The sequence below is a fragment of the Scleropages formosus genome, chromosome 10, assembly GCF_900964775.1.
Source record: "Scleropages formosus chromosome 10, fSclFor1.1, whole genome shotgun sequence".
NCBI classification, from domain to species: Eukaryota; Metazoa; Chordata; class Actinopteri; order Osteoglossiformes; family Osteoglossidae; genus Scleropages; species Scleropages formosus.
This window is the reverse complement of record NC_041815.1, coordinates 29,003,183-29,020,394: the sequence shown is the minus strand read 5'-3', so window position 1 is coordinate 29,020,394 and position 17,212 is coordinate 29,003,183. Positions and strand designations below refer to the sequence as shown.

General features: G+C 48.9%; 1 protein-coding gene across 1 annotated transcript in view; it reads right to left on the bottom strand.

The window, feature by feature from the left end:
- Nucleotides 1-17,212, bottom strand: part of grm5b (glutamate receptor, metabotropic 5b) — a 73,018-nt gene that overhangs the window by 850 nt on the left and 54,956 nt on the right. The window contains exons 5-8 of the mRNA XM_029255643.1: nt 12,915-13,161; nt 12,033-12,201; nt 11,418-11,544; nt 4,051-4,990 (exon numbers count right to left, since the gene is read on the bottom strand). Coding sequence (XP_029111476.1) covers nt 4,051-4,990; nt 11,418-11,544; nt 12,033-12,201; nt 12,915-13,161 — 1,483 coding nt within the window. The remainder of the gene's footprint in view (nt 1-4,050; nt 4,991-11,417; nt 11,545-12,032; nt 12,202-12,914; nt 13,162-17,212) is intronic.

The window sequence follows — 17,212 nt, the reverse complement described above, 5'->3', positions numbered from 1 at the left end:
AGTGCCAGTGGAAGGAGAGCCGAGCCGAGCCGAGCCTGAGGAGCCGGCGATGGGCCGCCACCCCTTCTTAAAATATACAAGTAATATCTCATCTTTCAGTCCTTAGAAGCTTCTATTTGTAAGTCATAGCTTTCAAAATCAATATTTTCTATGCTGCTTTCTTCACGTAACTTATACATTTAACAGGGATTCCATTTACTGGACACTTTTCTTCAAAGAAACTTAGACTGTTATCCTACAGCTGGGTAATTTTACCGGAGCAGCTTAAGGTAAGTACCTTACTCATGGGTACTACAGCTGGAGGAGGGATTCAAACCTGCAACCTTTGACTTTAAAGGCAGCAGCTCTGACAGCTACACTACTAGCGGCCCTTGACATGCCTCTCTAGCGCACCTGACACTCCATTTCTAAAGCAGAGTCATTTTTACTGTTTCAAACTAGGGTAAAAACCTTGATCCAGAGTACTGCAGCAGGAGGTGGGGTTCGAACCTGGGTCTTTTGAGTGCAGGGTGGCATCTCTAACAACTGCGGGAGGTTCCATTAGAACAGGGGACCTCCAGTTGCAGGGTGTCGCCTCTAACCATGACGCCACCTGCTGTCCCTATAGATTTCATTTACCAAAAATGAAATTATTGTAACGAATATTTGGTCGTCTTGAATAACACAATCGGTTTTCCCAGCAGGCAGCGAGAGAGAACGACGGAAACGAAGGCAAAGCGAGGAGCTCAACTCTCCGCAGGTCGTGTTGGGAGCACAAGTCTTTCATAATTAAGTGTTCATTAAGTCTGATTTCATCACACGGGGTCATAAAGAATTATGGGACGCAGGGAGCATCTGACAAAGTCCACAGTCAAGGGCCGTCCTGAGGATCTGGCCCGTGCTCCTCGTCGCAGGAAGTAGCAAACACGCACAACACGCATCCTGACGGAACACACACCCACACACAGCAAGGATTGAGGGAGACGGCTCTACTGCACGTTGACCGCGGCGACCGTGCAACCGCAGGAAAATCTGGGTATGCCCGTACTGACCGCGTTTCTTTACATCAGGGCGAGTTTGTGGAGTGCAGCGTGTTACTGCGCTGCAGTGTGATATTTATCACCCCCACCCCCCACGGGCCGTCACTATGGCGTCATCTGGAATTTTCTGGGAATCCTGCCTTCGCCGCGAGAACTGTCGAACCGGGAGCCGGTCCGCAGCCCGCCTTTCGCGGAAAGCGTTCGGCGTGCCGTGTGGACCGTGCAAAGTGTGCGTGCCGCCTGGCTGGGATTTACCCCGGTACCTCTCTGCGCCAGCTGTCAGCAGGAGGAAAACAGAGGGCCGTCTGATGTTCGGATGCTCTGGGCTTCCTGCCGCCTTCTTCCTGCCGCGCTCTTCATATCAGCACATTTGCATTTTGAAAGTAATTTCTCGCCAGAAAAGCGGTTAAGGGGATTCTATGGAGGCCTGTGTACGGAGGCCTGCCCCTCCTGCGGTCACACGGCAGACGCCGCTGCTCAGCACTCAGTTCGGGGTCGTTGGGGTCTCTTCACTAAGATGCTCACAATGCAGGGCGCTGCAAGGGCCGGAGTCACAGCGAACGGGTTCGAGAGTCTATGTAAAAAGTACCACAGTGCATCTTAAACGACTAAACACACACACACACACACACACACACATTTTCAGAACCGCTTGTCCCATACAGGGTCACGGGGAACCGGAGCCTACCCGGTAACACAGGGCGTAAGGCCAGAGGGGGAGGGGACACACCCAGGACGGGACGCCAGTCCGTCGCAAGGCACCCCAAGCGGGACTCGAACCCCAGACCCACGGGAGAGCAGGACTGCAGTCCAACCCACTGCGCCACCGCACCCCTAAACAACTAAACTGATTCATTATTTCAAAACCAGTTACATACTTATGAATTCATTTATCTGACAGTTTTCATCAAAGCAGCTCACACCATTAATCTACTCAACTATTTACCCATTTAGACAGCAGGGTAATTTTACTAGAGCAATTCAGGGTAAGTACCTTGCTTAGCAGTATTAGAGGGGGAGGTGGGATTCAAACCTGCAGCCTTTGGGTGCAGTGGTAGCAGCTACAACCACTATACTGCTAGCTGTCCCACACTTAGGTCCCTTATTTAGGTGTGTGTGTTCAACTATAACTGTGTTTCCGTGTGATTCAATTTATAGTGTTTATAGAAGCTGTTGCGTATATTGTGTTTATAATATATATTATTATTGTGTTGTGTTTATAGTAGGTATTGTGTATAGTAATAATTTTACTGATGTTCTCAGGCTACATTATGAGAAGCTGGAGTGGGGGGTGCAGCCCTCGGGACACATGTTGAACCCCCCAATTATACAGCAGGGTAATTTTCACTGCATTGGTTCAGGGTAAAACCCTTGATCACAGGAACTACAGCGACAGTGGAGTTTCAACTGTGCTCCTTTCCTGGGAAGGCAGCGCCTCTAACCGCTACGCCACCTGCTGCCGCGTATGTTCGTCTGTTCAGACGCAAGAGGTCAAAGGTCAGATGAAGGTTTACGTGATTCGGCATTTGACCCCAGAATCACGTCCCAAAAATACGTTCATCATCCCTCTCGGCCGCCCTGAGAATTATGGGTAGCTTTCCGCTTGCTGCTGAAAGGGGCCACAGAGCAGCCGAACGGGACGGCGCTTCGGAGGGGTTCGAACGCGAGTCTGCAAACTCAGAATCAACCTGCCGCCCCTGCAGAATCTCGCACCCGAGGCCAAGAAATAATGCAGCGCTGACTAGTGCGAGTCCCTCGCCCTTTGATATGCGACCGTTGGCCGCGAGCTCTAAAAAGTTCCCCCTCTGTGTTTTTTGGAGGGAATTTCAGTCAAGTTCAGCTTGAGCGCAAACTCCTGCACTTTGTGAATTCCTGTCAATGACTCTGTCCTCGAACGGGGTTCGAACGTAAAGGACACTTCCAGAGGACCGCGGTGCCTTTCAGGGAGGGAAATTTAAGTTAAAGAAGCGTCCCGTGTGCGACAGAGGCCGACTCCGAGTTCGCCGCCGTTTCGTCCCAAAGCCAAACGTCCAACTTTCGGCGTTATTGCAACACGACCGAGCCTTTTCTAGAGCACAGAGTAGCTCCAAAGTACGGACTCCATCACCCTTTTAAACGGAGTACGTGCACCGGGGGGAAGAGTGAAAACCGGCGCCAACTGGAGCATTTACATAATGAAATCCAGGGTCAAACCAAGGTGACCGAGGTAAAGCGATTCTTGCGATACCATAATTCGCCCGTTCTCGTACCCACACGTCCAGCTGCATTCGCTCATTATTGTCAGGTGACCTCTTGACCTCATACAGCTAATTAGATGCTTAGCAGCTCCTTTTATCGAAAAGCCGCTTACATAGCTTAGCATTTAACTTTTAACCCATTTATAAAGTTGGGTATTTATCTGAAGCAGTTTAAGTACTTTGTACTATGGTAAAACAGCAGCTCCCCTCCTGGGAAGTGAACTGGCAGATTCCCGAATTGCTTCTGCAGAAAATTTTTACCCAGACTGGCCTTTGAAAGAAGGCATCTTTCAAACACAGCCCAACCAGAAGGGGAACATTGACCTCAGGTAACCTTTGCACCATAACCCCTTAAGCACTCCATAACACTTTTCTCCAAAGGAACTTCCAACAAACTCTATGTAGTGTCACCAGCCAACACACCTTATTCACTGTGGTGACTTACACTGCTAGATACACTACTTACACTGGGTCACTCATCCATACATCAGCAGAACAAACACACACACCATGGGTGACTTTGGACTGTGGGAAGAAACCAGAGCACACTAAGGAAACCCACACAGACACAGCGAGAACATGAAAGCTCCACACAGACCGAGCAGGGATCGAACCCACATCCTCTCGCACCACCTCGGCGATGTGAGACAGCAGCACTACTCGCTCTGCCACCATGCCACCCACAAATGAGTTCTTTCCCATTACAACTAAAGAATTTCCCGAGACCTTTCGTGAGCCCGATCCTTCTGACACCTCCGGTGACCTCTGACCCCACGGCGGAACCGGGTGCCTACCTGAGGGTTTCGCCGGAAGACCCGCGGCGCTTCCACAGGTTCACCAGGCTGCTGGAGCGACTGGCGGCCGAGGAGGACTTGCCGTCGCCCACGTGCATGCGCACCACGGTGGAGGTGGTGAAGGCGCTGCGCACGTTGCGCTCCGGTTTGGCCAGGATGATGTAAACCTTGGGCACGAACATGCAGCCCAGGGCCACGGTGGCGCTCAGGCTCACGGAGAAGCACATGGTGATGATCTTGTAGTTGCTGCCGAAGTAGATGGGCACGAAGGCGAGCCAGATGATGCAGGTGGTGTACATGGTGAAGGCGATGTACTTGGCCTCGTTGAAGTTGGCCGGCACGTTGCGCGTCTTGAACGCGTAGAAGGTGCAGCTGAGGATGAGCAGGCCGTTGTAGCCCAGCGGCGCCACCACGCCCAGGTTGGTGGTGTTGCAGATGAGGTTCACCTGGCGAATGCTGGGGTAGTCGTGGACGACGTCGGGCGGCTCCATGATGAAGAGCGCCACGATGATGCTCAGCTGCAGGAGGATGAGGATGAAGGCGATGACCAGCTGGGCGCAGGCGCTCATGAAGCGCGGCTTCTTCGTGCAGATCTTCTTCTTGCTGCCGGCCAGGATGCGCGCGATGCGGTTCGTCTTGGTCACCAGGGCCGAGTAGCTCATGGCGGGCGAGAGGCCGACGCCCAGCCTCTGCAGGTAGCAGTAGATGATGTGGGGCTTGGCGATGAGGCAGAAAGTGCACAGGTAGCCCAGGCAGATGCCGGCGAGGATGATGTAGCAGAGCTCGCGGCTCGAGGACTTCACCACGGGCGTGTCCCTGTATATGATGAAGATGGAGGTGACGAAGAAGGTGGCCAGGAGGCCGAGGCAGGAGAAAACGACGGCGGCGATGGGTTCGGGGTCTCCCCAGCGGAGGTACTCCACCGGAATGGGGTCGCAGCCTGGGGAACAGGAGCAGAAACAGGACCCCAGGCAAGAGATTAGTGCACTTGATTCGAAGGACAACCGGTTACGTCGCCTCTTGATGCGCGACGCCATAAACTTGCAGGGATCCCTTTAAAAAAATCGGAAGAAAGGCGGCACCTCGGATTTACCGAGAAAGTACCGGAAGAATCCAGAAGACTGTGCCCTTCATTAGATTGATGAAACCAGAAAAAGAATTGCAACCAAAAGCCAAACACTCTGTGGCACGTCTTGTGTTACAAGCATTATAGTTCTTAATTTTTGAAGATGCTGCATTGCATATTTCAAGTGAATTTTCTTCACTTACATGTTTTCCAGAATTTTGCTCTGTTGCAGAGCGAAGGTAACGTACTTTTACCTTCCGGCGTAGTAAAGAGCACCTAAACAGCATGGGAGTGTGGGCCCACCTTGATTCAACTCATTTCCACAGTGTTTACAGCCCATGTCTGGGGTTGCTTGGTGTCGATGGCGATTCATAACCATATGAGGAATGTTGTGCATGTTTCAGATTAATTTTTTTTTTAATTCTAATGTACCTTCTGGTAAATTTCCCGCCTCTAATGTGAATTTTTACAGTCCCTGATATTGAGGTCCCACACAGCGATCGCCGGGGGAGCATCATAGGAAACGGAGACACCCTGGAGCCGCAGCTCCACTCCGACCTCCATCAGCTCCCCTTTTCAAATAAACCCCAAAACATCAGGGTTTTCGCTGCGGCCCCGATCCCCTGAGAGCGGCGCACGATATCATATATCCCATCCCCAATGCCCCTAACAGTGTGGTTTATTACCACAGTAAAGCGCCTGGTCACATTATGGATACAACATGAGTTCTTCTTGATGCTCCCTTCTCTACCCAATTAATGCGTTTCCTGTATCGCAAAGTTTAATGTGTTATTTGTGCACAATGCAGTAAGCATTTGACATATAATTTTGTCTCAGTTGCTAAAAGCTTTCATGGTGAACCCTGTTTACAACAGGAAGCACAGTGGTTAAGGACTTGTAACCTGAAGGTTGTTGGTTCAAGTCCCAGTGCCTGCTCCTGCTGTAGGATCCTTGATATAGGTACTCACTGTGCCCTGAATCACTGTGGTAAAGTATCCTGGTGTATTAGAAAGTCAAATACTATGGGTTACTTTTGATAACATTGTCAGGTGATCAACAAATTAATAATAATTAAATAAGCGATGACCTTATAACCCACAACCCCTAGATGTTTCAACAAGTTTAAAAGTAGAATATGTGTAAATCAGGAAAAGATATGGTGATTTCACATATTTCAAATGTAGTTGAAATTTTGCATTTGAATTTAACTGTGTTTTTTTATGCTTAGGAGGGAACAAAGCTTGAACTCGAGGGAAATCTTGGCGTTAAATTTTAATATTACGAAAGAGTCTGGTGTCCCCTGACTTGTTCTGTGTGGACACTGCAGGGAGTACTTTGATACATGGTAAAAATAAGATCCAATTACACAGTTTTATGTAGTTGCTGACCACGCAGTTTCCGTGGTTAGAGTCCCACCTCATCCATTTTTAAACGTGTTTTTAGTCATGCGTGTAACTGTACATTTTTCCCATCCAGGGGTACAACGGCAGACGGCCTCGTGGGAGCCCAGCCTGCCGCGTTTGGGTATGATCTGTGTGGGCTCCTCCAGGGCAGCAGCTCCAATCACCGCTAACGGTCGGGTTTCCTGCTTTTAATAGTGACTTCTTTCCTCCCGTCGGGCCCTCAGGGAGTCGGACACCACCGGGGCTTCTGAAGAGCGTGGTTTGTGAAGAATTCTCCGAAGGACCACCGAGTGCAGACCCAAGAACACAGCGCATGAGGTATGGGAGGATTAGAGAAGGAGACGGGAGCCAAAAACCAAAGGACTAGACAAGTATGTGAGACCCAGAGCTAAATGAAGGATGTCAGAGACCAGGGACACCTAAGAAATGGAGGAGCAACCACCAGGTACCGGAAGACCTCGTGAAAGACGAGGACTAGAGAAGGGGGAGGAGCTTCAGCAACTAGGATGTCTTGGACTAAGGTCTCGTGAAAGATGAGGACTAGAGAAGGGGGAGGAGCTTCAGCAACTAGGATGTCTTGGACTATCAGCACCCACTACTCAATGCATCCTGGGTCACAGCAGGTCAAAGGTTATGTCCAGGGAGACATGGTTCCAGGTGCTGCCTCTGCCCCCTGCTGGTCAGCAGTGATTATGACAAAGGGTTAAAATTCAGTTCCATAATTATGACAGCCCGTTCTGTCCTGGTTGGTGCCCAGTTCCACAAATCCTCCTCAGATGTTCCACAAATAATCTCATTCTCCAAACGCCGAGCGAACGCAGCCGTGCAGCTGCTGTTTTCTTGGGGAAAAGTGCAGTTACCTGCGCCTATTTCCAGACAAGTCCGACCAGCGCTACCCGTCAAACTAATAATGCAGCAGGGAGAAAAATACGAATAAAGAAAAATATCCAGCTTTTTATCATCATTAAAGCTTTGAAAATAAGTACAACAGCAGCGGCTTTCTGTGTGCAGGCAAATAACAACAAGGAGCCTGTGCACACAGATGTGACGCCCTTATGGTGATTTAATATTTCCTCTAATATTACGTCTCTTCTGGCAACATTTTGCCGTTTCCCACACGCAGCTCGACCATAAACGACTCCTCAAAATCAAATTTAAATACAACACGGATCCTTCTTGTTTAGGAAACACAAGCACTAAAGGAACCCGTAAAGCCATTAAAAAACGAATAAATTCACCCATAGACCCGACAGTCGTTAGCGTCAAAGAGAAATGCAGAGGACCTTAACTGTGTTTGGCCACGCCCCCTGCCATTGCACCTACTGGATGGAGTGCTGCTTTAACGTCGTTTACATTTTAAAAAGGCCCGAGTGGCTCAGTGAGTGGAACGCAGAGCTCATCTTCTGCACAGCACCTAAGGGAGCAGTTAAGTGAAGATTACCGTTTACTGGCAACAAGACGAGCAGGTTCTTTATCTGTCTCTCGAACGCAGCCGCTCTAAATCGCCATTTATTCTATATAAATATGCGTCTTCCAAACGAGGGAAGATGGGCTGAGGACGAGCGGATGCTGAGCAGGTTCCCGCGGCACGTCGTCGCCCACGGTTACAGCGATGAACGCGACGGCTTGGGAAGTGACTGCTTAGCTCTGTATTTATGGAGGATCAGCAGCATCTATTCATAACGGAGGCTGTTGATGATGCTTTTACCTCAGTCTATGATGGGCAAGTGGGACGGGTCAACAGTCAGCTTTCCCCAGCCGCTCTGCGTACGGAGCAGCGGTGGCCTTTGCGGGTTCGAGGGTACTGTTATTGCGGTGGACCGATCTGTCGGACTGCGGCACCGCGGAGTTTATCTTTGCGGTCCCCGGCGCTCCGTGTCCGCAGAGACCCAGCAGCCAGGCACACAATCCTCCCCCGAGACCCTCCCGAGCTGAGAAGAGCGGGAAGGGCTGAGATTTTCATCACCGCTCCAGGTTCTCCAATATGCTCTGCTCCCCAGAAGCTGGAATTCAGGCCAGACTTGAGCAAACATAAGGACTCAGTCCTCATACACTGTCCACAACGAGGACAAGTCCGTAAAGTGCACGTGTAGAGGTCACGGAAATGCAATTTATTAGGACCAGCCAGCCGTACAGCAGAGCACTGCTCAGAGCACACCCGACGTTCCGCCGAAACCAGCTAAGTACTGGGTACCTGGTAAACGTAACAGTCTGGAAGTAATAATAATAATAATAATACACACACACACACACACTGTCTGAAACTGCTTGTCCCAAGTGGGGTCACAGCGAACTGGAGCCTAACCCGGTAACACAGGGCATAAGGCCAGAGGGGGAAGGGACACAGCCAGGACGGGACGCCAGTCCATCTCAGGGCACCCCAAGCGGGACACGAACCCCAGACCCACCAGGGAGCAGGACCTGGTCAAACCCACTGTGGCACCCTACCTCCTCATAATAATGATAATAATTATTATTATATGTGGGGGCGCGGTGGCACAGTGGCTTGGACCGGGTCCTGCTTTCCAGTGGGTCTGGGGTTCGAGTCTCGCTTGGGGTACCTTGTGACGGACTGGCGTCCCATCCTGGGTGTGTCCCTTCCCCCTCTGGCCTTACGCCCTGTGTTGCCGGGTTAGGCTCCGGTCCCCCGCGACCCCGTCTGGGACAAGCGGTTCAGAAAGTGTGTGTGTGTGTGTAATTATTATTATTATCATAATATTCAGCTGACACTTTTCTGCATTGTAGCTCACAATGTTACATTTCTTACACCGATTTACCCATTTATACAGCAGGGTAATTTCCACTGGAGCTACTCATATAAGTACCTTCATCAAGAGTACTACAGCTGGAGGAGGGATTCAAACCTGCAACCTTTGGGTCCGAAGGTAACCACTGTTTCACTGTTGTTTGAGAGTACTTGCATGAGTCACAAATACACCATCACTTATTTATTAATGACTTTTTATTATATTATTCACCATAAGTTGTTCATTCATGTCTTTTGCTCTCACATCACTATCCCTTACTTGTTTGCCTTCCCTTACCTTTGGTGCCCCCCCTTTGCTTTGCCCTGCTGTGGAAATTTCTGGAATGCAAAGCACCACTGTTTAGGACACCTTTGGATGGTCTGTTTTATGGGTGCGAGCAGATAAGGGAGACTGGGGGTATAAGAGGACAGTGCGGTAACATGCGGTGAGATTCTGCACAACTGTAATAAACCATTTTTTCAATCTTATTCGTGCCTCATTAGCGAGACTCCAGAGGACCCAGAACTGTCTGAAAAAGATCAGTTCTACAACCTTTCTTTCGGTTCTTATGTTTGTTGCTCGTTTTCCTACTTTGTTGCTTTTGCTCATTGATCAAACATTTTTTACACGGGTTCGAATGTGTCTCTGGAACCGAAGCAGGATGCGGACAAATGAATGTTTGAGATACGGAAGTACGGCAGCAGACGAGGTCAACGCTGTGCTCCTGCGAAAAGCCGCAACCTTTTCTTCTGACATTCAAATCAAAAAATAAAAAATTTAATTTGTTGTTGTGCTCCCCGGAGCCGCGGAAGAGTCCGCTCGCTTTCCCGACAAGTCGTCTACCGGAGCGAGGCCCTCGCACACACAGCTAATGAAATAAACCTTTGAAGGGACTCTTCCGTGCGCAGTGTTCATGTTTACTGGATAATGTTTTTTCTCTTCTGACTCGTTTTAAAGCGGGATCCACAGCACGGCCGACAGTATACAGCGCTGCTTGAAAGTATGCGAACCCCATGTGTCCCTTAGTTTTACCATGAAACGGTTATTGAATGAGGATCAGTGTTTCTCATGTGACATGATAGGTGTGTAATGACCAATTGTAAAAATAAGTGAAGGCTGAGTTCGGGTGGGACAGCGAGTCTCACAGCATCTGGGTGGTGCGAGAGGATGTGGGTTCGATCCCCACGCAGTCAGCGTGGAGTTTGCATGTTCTCCCCGTGTCTGTCTGGGTTTCTTCTGGGTGCTCTGGTTTCCTCCCACAGTCCAAAGACATGCTGTTCAGGTTCACCCATAGTGTGTGAGTTAGTGACAGACAGAGTGTGTGTGTGTGTGTGTGTGTGTGTGTGTGTGTGTGTGTGTGTGTGTTCCACTGATGTATGGATGAGTGACCCAGTGTAAGTAGTGTATCTAGCAGTGTAAGTCACCATGGTGAATAAGGTGTGTGGGCTGATAACACTGCAGAGAGCTCATTGGGAGTCACTTTGGGAAAAAATGTGTTTGCTAAATAAATGTTAGTTGAACTGGTTAAACCAAGTAAGTAGAATCAGGTGTGTAAGTTTATTTTAATGTTTTATACAAGAATAATGACCATCTCTATAGGGTTCACATACTTTCAAGCAGCTCGGTATATTTTAAAACTGAATTTCCCTGGTAAGCCAGTTGTGCTCTACCGCAATGTGTGTAACGAATGCATATTCAGATGGGTGTGTTTCAAACCGTTCCCGACTGCCAGTTTCCCCTGAGAGGACCGTCGCCATGCTTCCCCAGCAGAGATTTCCCAGAAAACTTACTCTGAGTGCCTAACGACAGCATCTCATTATAAATTCATTAATGAAATTTTATGAAACGGTACGGAGTGGAGTCAGCAGGTTCCCGTTGCTCATTGACAGTCGAGCACAAGAACATAGTGGAAATACCGAGATGGAAAGCTGTGGACGAGAGTTCTCTAGATGTGTGTGTGTCCTCGGTGTACACAAGTGAGGTGCAGATACTGCAGCTTCCGGAATCAGTGTGAAAGTCTGCACCTCAGTCAGAACATTTTCATTCCGAGGAAAGCGCACGGCTGGTCCGTGTTTGCGAGCCCAAGGAAAAGCCAAGAAATCCACATCGTGGACGGTGCTGAGGAGGAGAGGTCGTGGAGGTCGGACTCACCGGTGAGGTCTTCGGTGGGCCAGGAGCCCAGCACGCAGGCCTGGCAGGTGTACTCGTCGAAGACGAACTCATTCTCCTTGCAGGGCGTACAGGTCCAGCAGCAGCTCACCTCGCCCTTGCGGATCACCTGGGTGGGGAAGAGGCGGAGCACAATATAGATCGAGGCAGTGCTTCGTTGGGTTAAGCGACCCCATCGCATCAAGGCACCATCTGTGGGCCCGTCACCAGCTTCCATCGCAGAGCCTCCCGATGAACTCTTCACAAAGCCTTTATGGAGTGTCTGGAGTGTCAGAGAGGAGGACCCTTATCTCCCACAGAACTTGCCGGAAAGCCTCACCTGAGCGGCTGAGAGGAGAGCCCTTGTCAGCTGAATATCGAAGAAGAAAAGGGCAAAAGCTAAAACCAAAATGACTACAAACAGCCGCTGCCCGTCAGAGAGCCCCCCAAAAAAAAAACCTTGCACTCGAGAAGTGGTTGGGTAATAATATCCGCTGCCGATGGCTCGCTGAAGAGCGTTCTTCAAGAAGCGCAGCCTTTGCAGAATAAACTGTGACAAAAAACCTCAATTACTTGCAACGACAGGGCGTCTCTCACACAGGTGCCGCCGTCACCCACCTTTATCTGGCCCTTGTCACACGGCTCGCTGCAGACCGACTTGATAGTGGTGTTCTTGTTGGCCCAGATCTCTTCGTCATCAATTTTGAGGCCGCTGTTGTCCCAGCTGCCCACGTTGATGTAGTCATAGTAGTCCTTGCCCATCTTCTTAAAATTCATGATCTCGTACCTGGGGGGGGGTGGCAAGTGTCGCTTTTAGCCCTGTAAGGCACTAAAAACTCTAATTGCTTAATTGAATCGATAAGGAATGTTTTTCAATGAGTTGGATCCTTTCTCCGGGTTTGGCTCGGCTCACAGGAGTTAGAGCCGCCAGCGAAGAGGCTGAAATACACCAGAACTGAAAGGGCCCCTGAGGACTGGAGATGTGCTGCCCAGCAACAGATTGACAGCAGTGTAATCAGCGTCTCTGTTAGACTCTGGTACCGCTGTGGGATAATTAGACAGTTACCACGGTTCAAGCGGTAATCTTCAATGCTATATGGATGTGAAAGGTGGACGTTATCGACAGAACACGCACTCTTTGGACTGTGGTGTTGGAGGAGACTTTTAGAGACCCCATGGACAGCCAGCGAAGCAAACGGATGTTGGATCAAACCATGCCAGAACTGTCACTTGAAGCAGAAATAATGAGAAGTACACATCATGAGAAGACCGAGTTCTCTCGAAAAGACAGTGATGATTGGGAAAGTTGGAGAACTAGAAGAGCGGAGGAGAAGCAACCATATGGACTCGATCACCGTGACAATGGACACAGCCCTTTCAGCGCTAAGGGCATGAGGGCAGGACAGAACTTTCCGGAGGAACTCTGTTTTACGCACTCGATGGCACTTTGCAGCAACAGCCTTTGCAGGAATGCTCTGCGAGCAAGGGTGCATCTCTCACCTGCCGGGGGAGTCCCCGTTCTCGTCGAACAGAATGCCTTCTCCGGACACGCCCGTGAAGTTGGTCTTCATCAGGAATTCCAGAAGCTTCCGTCCATCGATCGGTTTCATGGCGTCGCACATGCCGGTGTAGCCAGGGCAGAGGGCCTTCTGCATGTTGTGGAGCCCATAGGCCATGGAGTAGATGGCATTGATGACGAAGCCCATCTTGGTGTCCTGAGCGTACTGCTGCCGTAAGGACTCTTTCTCTGGGGTGGCAAAACAACACGTCCAAACGTGTGTCATACATCGACAGCACATATTGGGGAAAAGCCCATCAAACGCTAGAAATGTACATGAGTTTATCCCAAACGACGGTTAGGCAGAATTAAAATACAGTGGCTCCTTAGCCGAAGAACTCAGTTGGATTATACATCTTAACAGGTTTTGTTCATAATCCCAAAGTCTCTTTAAGAACAAATCAAAATCAATAAAAGCTGTTCAATACAGACTACCTTCAATTATTCGCTGCTCAGGTTCTGACTAAGTGTCAGCTATAGCAACAATAAATGCAAAACACTTACCCAGGTTTTATACTTCAACCACCTTATTCATTTCAAGACACATTAAAATGAAAGCAAATGTAAAAAAACTGAAACTAAAAACATTCTGTCCCCACTGCTGTTCGGGCCTGATTGTTAACCGATTCGTCCCTCGAACCTGTTCACCGTTCCTTGTCCTGTTACTGAGTCTCAGGAACACCAAACATGAGCTGCGAACAGCAGTGCTGTAGAGTCGGAGTCGTGGAGTTGGATTCGGAAGCAATTGTTGGGTTACTGGAGTCGGAGTCGGTAAAAATGTACCGACTCCGACTAAATGTATCGTATTTGCTGGCATGTATATAGATCGAACCCCAAAAATTAGAGGTGTAATATAAGTTTAGGTCAATTTTCGCCGGTTTATTCGACCCCCAAAATAACGTGCAACTTTTGGGCAGTGTTGTGGAGTCGGAGTCGTAGAGTTGGATTCGGAAGCAATTGTTGGGTTACTGGAGTCGCTGTCTGTAAAAATGTATCGACTTCAACTAAATGTACCTGTCACGTCCACGCCCGCACCACAATCGACAGCATCTGACATCAATCAAGCACCTGACTGAGCGCTCGCCTTTAAAAGATCTTCCTCAACTCCCTTACACTCGCAGAATCTCGCTGAGACAACCATCCCATCTCATGTCCTGGTCTTCCTCGTCCCTTGCTTCCTCTCTCCAGTCCCCAGCTTTCGACCCTTTACCTTCTCCCGCGACCAAGTCCATGGATCCTCGCTCTCACTCTGACTGCCGATCGACCGACTCTTCGCCCGTCCCCGACAACGAGAACTTGCCTGATCCCTTGGTTCCTGATGACCGATCCTGCGCTTGGGTCCAGCCACCCCCGGCCCTTCGTTTCCACGTGACAGTACCGTGTATGCCGGCATATAAATCGATCTTGCATATAAATGGACCCCCAAAAATTAGAGGTATAATATAGGTTTAGGCCTATATTCGCCGGATAAGTCGACCCCCAAAATAACGTGCAACTTTTAGGCAGTGTTGTGGAGTCGAAGTCGCGGAGTCAGAAGCGATTACTGGGTTACTGGAGTCGGAGTCGAGCGTGTTGTGTACCGACTCCACAGCCCTGGTCAACACCGTGTAAATGAGCTGATTCACGCCGGTAGCACATTTTCTGCTCTTCTTGGGTGATCTTAACAGGCATCTGCTTGGTGAGTGAACACATTTCACATTCACTCCAGTCTATTGCCATTGTGTTTGTGCCTCGTTATTATCGGTAATTATCATGGCTGTATTAAATGCAACAAGGAGCCTCTTACATGTAGCTGTCATTTCAAAATGATAGCTGAGTAGGAGTAAAATGTAATCGCCCCACAGACCAGCTCACACACCTCCCCCCTCCCCAAGCCCACCCTTTACAGGACGTGTGACTGTGACTGAGCTGATCTGTCCCTCCCTGCCAAACGCCGGTCACACCAACTGTGACATCACAGATAATCCTCTTGGTGACACACACGGGAATGATTTCTCTCAACCCTCAACAAGCGAAAAAGTGGAGCCTCTGCACAGCAAAAAGAAATTTAAAATGATACATTACGACCCTCTCGATTAATTTGTTTAACTGATGCCTTTATCCAAAGCAGCTTACGCTGATTTACCCATTTAGACCGCTGGACAGTTTTACTGGAGCACAAGTACCTTGACAAGGGTATGGCAACAGGAGATGGGATTGGACCTGCAATCTCTCAAACCAAAGGCAGCAGCTTTAACCATTACGCCGCCTGGTGCCCCTGACATGGTGACCTGTCTCTCTCCCACATCTGGATTATAACCTCAAAAACAAAACCTAAATAACCTGAATACAAGCACAGAGCCAAGGGATGCAAGGTGTCCCAGAATGAACCCGTGTCTATATATCTAGCTACAGCAGAGAACTTCAACACGAGATCGTTCGCCAGCGTGGACGGCCCAGGCGAGGTTGTGCATTAGAACTGCCGACAGCAGCGGACCCCCAGGGGCAGACGCTTGTGTCACAAGACGACAGTTGCGGTCGGATCCTGTAGGTGAATAAAAAACATCACGCGAGGTCCTATCTGGTGTGATGAAAGCCCTTTCCTCCACGGTCAAAATAATGTGGCAGAAAAGCACCTCCTGTTCAGGACAGGGCTTATCTACAGCGAAGTTGGGTTGGGGGGACGGGGGGGCGCATTACATATTCTACCCACAATGCCACTTGGAATTATAACAACCTGTTTTTATTATGCACTTTGCCTTTGAGAAATAATACCTTTGTTTGAACTTCAAAAAGCTCACATATCCAGCACTTCCACCCCACTGTATATCATTAACAGGGAGAAATAAAACATGAAATCCAGTTTTTAACGTTTGATTTTTTTTCGTAGTATTCAAAGAGTGTCATTAGCACAGTGGTCTTTGAACCAGCGTTCAGAAGGAACTTGAATAGCAAGAAACAGGGCACATTTAAAAATAAAACCCTCCCTGGTATAATGGCCAGGAAGGAGCATTTGAATAAATTAATTTGGCCAATCGAGCTTCTCTGAGAGGGGAAATGCAGACGTCTCTGATGAGCCGAGTTCAGTCTGGGTCTTTATAGACAGTTGTGTGTACAAAATTACCATGAGAATAGTTCAGAGAAATACCCTCCTTAGACACGGGGATTATAAACCCGACTGATGTATTCATTCAAGTTCTGAAAACATAACAGAAAACAACAAACACAATGAGACGCTGAGGACCAGAGAGATGAGTAGCCCAGCTGTTTCTCACCTCTGATCATCGAAACATCCCGGCAATTGAATATCTGGAGCAAAATAGTTTCTAATTTCATTCCGAGCCTTAGCGGTGCCAGATACACTTTGATTTCACTCCCTGGTTAAAAGGCAGGTGGAGCGGGTCAGGTTCGTGTACATTTGCTGTGGAAAATACTCACTCCCTACTCCTCCGTCTGTTTTTTACATTTCTTCACTTACATGACACTTTTCTCCAAAGCAACTTACAGTGTTAAGCTTACAATTACTTACCCATTTGCACAGTGGGGTAATTTTATTGGAGCAACTGAGGGGAGGTACTTTGCTCGAGGGGACTACAGCTGGAGATCGAACGTACGACCTTTAGATCCAAAGGCAGGAGCTCCAACCACTACAGTACCGGCTGTGCCGACCACAGTAGGGTTAACTACTCTTTTTAAGACCGATCAACAGTAAAATACTCTTCGTCAAGGTGAACAGACATTTGTGCAAATCAGTTTTGAATTAACTGCAAATACAAAATAACCAAGTGCATAAGTATTCACCCCTTCAAGTCAATATTTAGTAGAGGCACCTTCGGCGGTAATTACAGCTTTGAAAAAGTCTGTATTGAATTTGCACGTCTCGACATTGTAGTTTTGGTCCACGTGTCATTTACAGACCTGCTCAAGTTCCCACAGGTTCCCATAGGTTGTTTGGGATCCTTGAGTAAACGGAAAAAAAGTGAAAAAGTCCAAGGATGGAGGGGGCAGCAGGGTAAATGTTCTTTACAGGTACCGAAACTGGGCCGCAAACAGCAGATCCGATCCCTGTTCGGACTTCCGTCACCCAAAGTAACTAGAGATTCAGGTAAACCGCTACCGTTGAAAGTAAGTCAGCCCCATCTGAGGACTACATTCCCATTCTATCTCAGCACTGTTGAGTGTACAGCAAATAGAGAACGGTTGTCAATTTGACTGACACAGCTGCGGAGCGAATCACAGCCATCGGGCACCTGGAGGTCAT